At 40.2% G+C, this 1,653-nt stretch overlaps 1 protein-coding gene across 1 annotated transcript in view; it reads left to right on the top strand.

Moving 5' to 3' along the window:
* LOC107575950 (phosphorylase b kinase regulatory subunit alpha, skeletal muscle isoform-like) overlaps positions 1–1,646 on the top strand; it is a 13,846-nt gene extending 12,200 nt beyond the window's left edge. Inside the window, exons 17-20 of the mRNA XM_016262253.1 lie at positions 471–656; positions 786–839; positions 925–1,125; positions 1,227–1,646. Of these exons, the coding sequence (XP_016117739.1) occupies positions 471–656; positions 786–839; positions 925–1,125; positions 1,227–1,400 (615 nt within the window). The 3' untranslated portion in view covers positions 1,401–1,646. The remainder of the gene's footprint in view (positions 1–470; positions 657–785; positions 840–924; positions 1,126–1,226) is intronic.
* Positions 1,647–1,653: the final 7 nt, after the last annotated feature.

The following is a 1,653-nucleotide window of genomic DNA, read 5'->3' as shown; positions in this document are numbered from 1 at the left end:
AACTTTTGTTGGTCACAGAGCTTATTTTCTGCAATAATACAAAAGCCAATGGATGTTAAGGGAACCAGGGTGATATTCTGGCTTGACCTACAAAAATATGTCATCTCTGCAGCACTCTATGGCCAAGAAATACAGAGTTATTATAATAAACTAGATGCTCCACGTTACCACCACCTTTCTTTAATGATGTTCCCAGGATGTTACTGCCCTTAACCATGGTATTGAGCCAAGTCAAACTTGGTGTCAGTAAACACCAGAATGAAGTCAGATGCCTTCCCAATCACCAGATCAATGTTTTTGTGAAGTAGATTTTAATTTTCTTTTGTCTTGAAGAAAATGTTTCTTGAATAATGTTTAAATATACAAATACACTGTTCAGGTCTTGAATGACTTTTACGATCCCTGTTGTTCTTTAAAGGTGTGCCCCTAGTATGTCATACCACTAACCAAGCAGTTTCACAGATTGTTGATCTGTGCTAATTTGTGACTTACAGAGGTACCGGATGCCTTCAATTGATGCATCTGACAGCTCAATCAGTGTTGGTGCGTCGCGGGACAGCCGGCAGGGGCAGTGGCTGCGCAGAAGAAGGCTTGATGGTGCGCTCAACAGAGTTCCTGTAGGCTTCTATCAGAAAGTCTGGAAGATCCTGCAGAAGGTTAGAAGAATTTGAGAGGAAACAGTATGTCAATAACATGAAATAGATTGTAAAACGCATAGCAAAATATTTTTATGCAAAATAGTGGAATATATTAATTTTATTGTTTGTTTGTCTTTTTGCCCACAGTGTCATGGCCTTTCAATAGAAGGCTTTGTGCTCCCATCTTCTACCACAAGAGAGGTCTAGGACCAATTAAAGTTTTAAAAATCATTTCACAAGTTCCTCTCATTGCTTTCTGTAAACCGCTTTATCTCTCCCTCTCCAGATGACCCCGGGTGAGATTAAGTTTGCGGTACATGTGGAAAGGGTGCTGAACCGTGTGCCTCAGCCTGAATATAGGCAGCTGCTGGTCGAAGGGATCCTGGTACTTACAATGCTGGCTGATGTGGACATTCAAAGCGTTGGCAGCATCATCCACATAGAGAAGATTGTTCACATTGCCAATGACTTGTTCTTCAAGGACCAGGTATGGGTATTTAACTGTGAAATGTTTCAAATAACATGATTTCACTTTGTATATATATTATCATCAAATGTTAAGTAATTTCCTTTCTCTCGCTGCTGCAGAAGGATTTTGGTGCAGAGGACAGTATTTTAGAAAAGGATTTCTCTACGGGAATCTGCCGGCTCCTATATGATACTGCACCCAGCGGTCGCTTTGGCACCATGACTTACCTCTCTAAAGCTGTGGCTACCTACGTCCAGGACTTCCTGCCTAGTGGCGCCTGTACTGTACAGTGATACCATGAAGTTTTTAAATAGTATCGTTTTTATTGTACAGAGGAAGAGACCACTATTTTAGAGCAGTTATTTAGGTGTTTGTGTGAGTTTGAGTGTGAAAGCAAAATCTGCAACTGTTTTGAACAAGATTGAATAAACTTGAACAAATGCTTTGGTAGTTCACAGTTTGATGGTGTTGTCATTCAGTAGTCCTAATATAGGTTTTCCATCAGTGTAGCTCCATATTTAATTTTTGACAGGAGTGAAAACAAGT

The sequence above is a fragment of the Sinocyclocheilus grahami genome, unplaced genomic scaffold, assembly GCF_001515645.1.
Source record: "Sinocyclocheilus grahami isolate Dianchi unplaced genomic scaffold, SAMN03320097.WGS_v1.1 scaffold3039.1, whole genome shotgun sequence".
NCBI lineage: Eukaryota > Metazoa > Chordata > Actinopteri > Cypriniformes > Cyprinidae > Sinocyclocheilus > Sinocyclocheilus grahami.
Note: the sequence above shows the minus strand (reverse complement) of the source record. Positions and strands in the feature narration are given on the sequence as shown.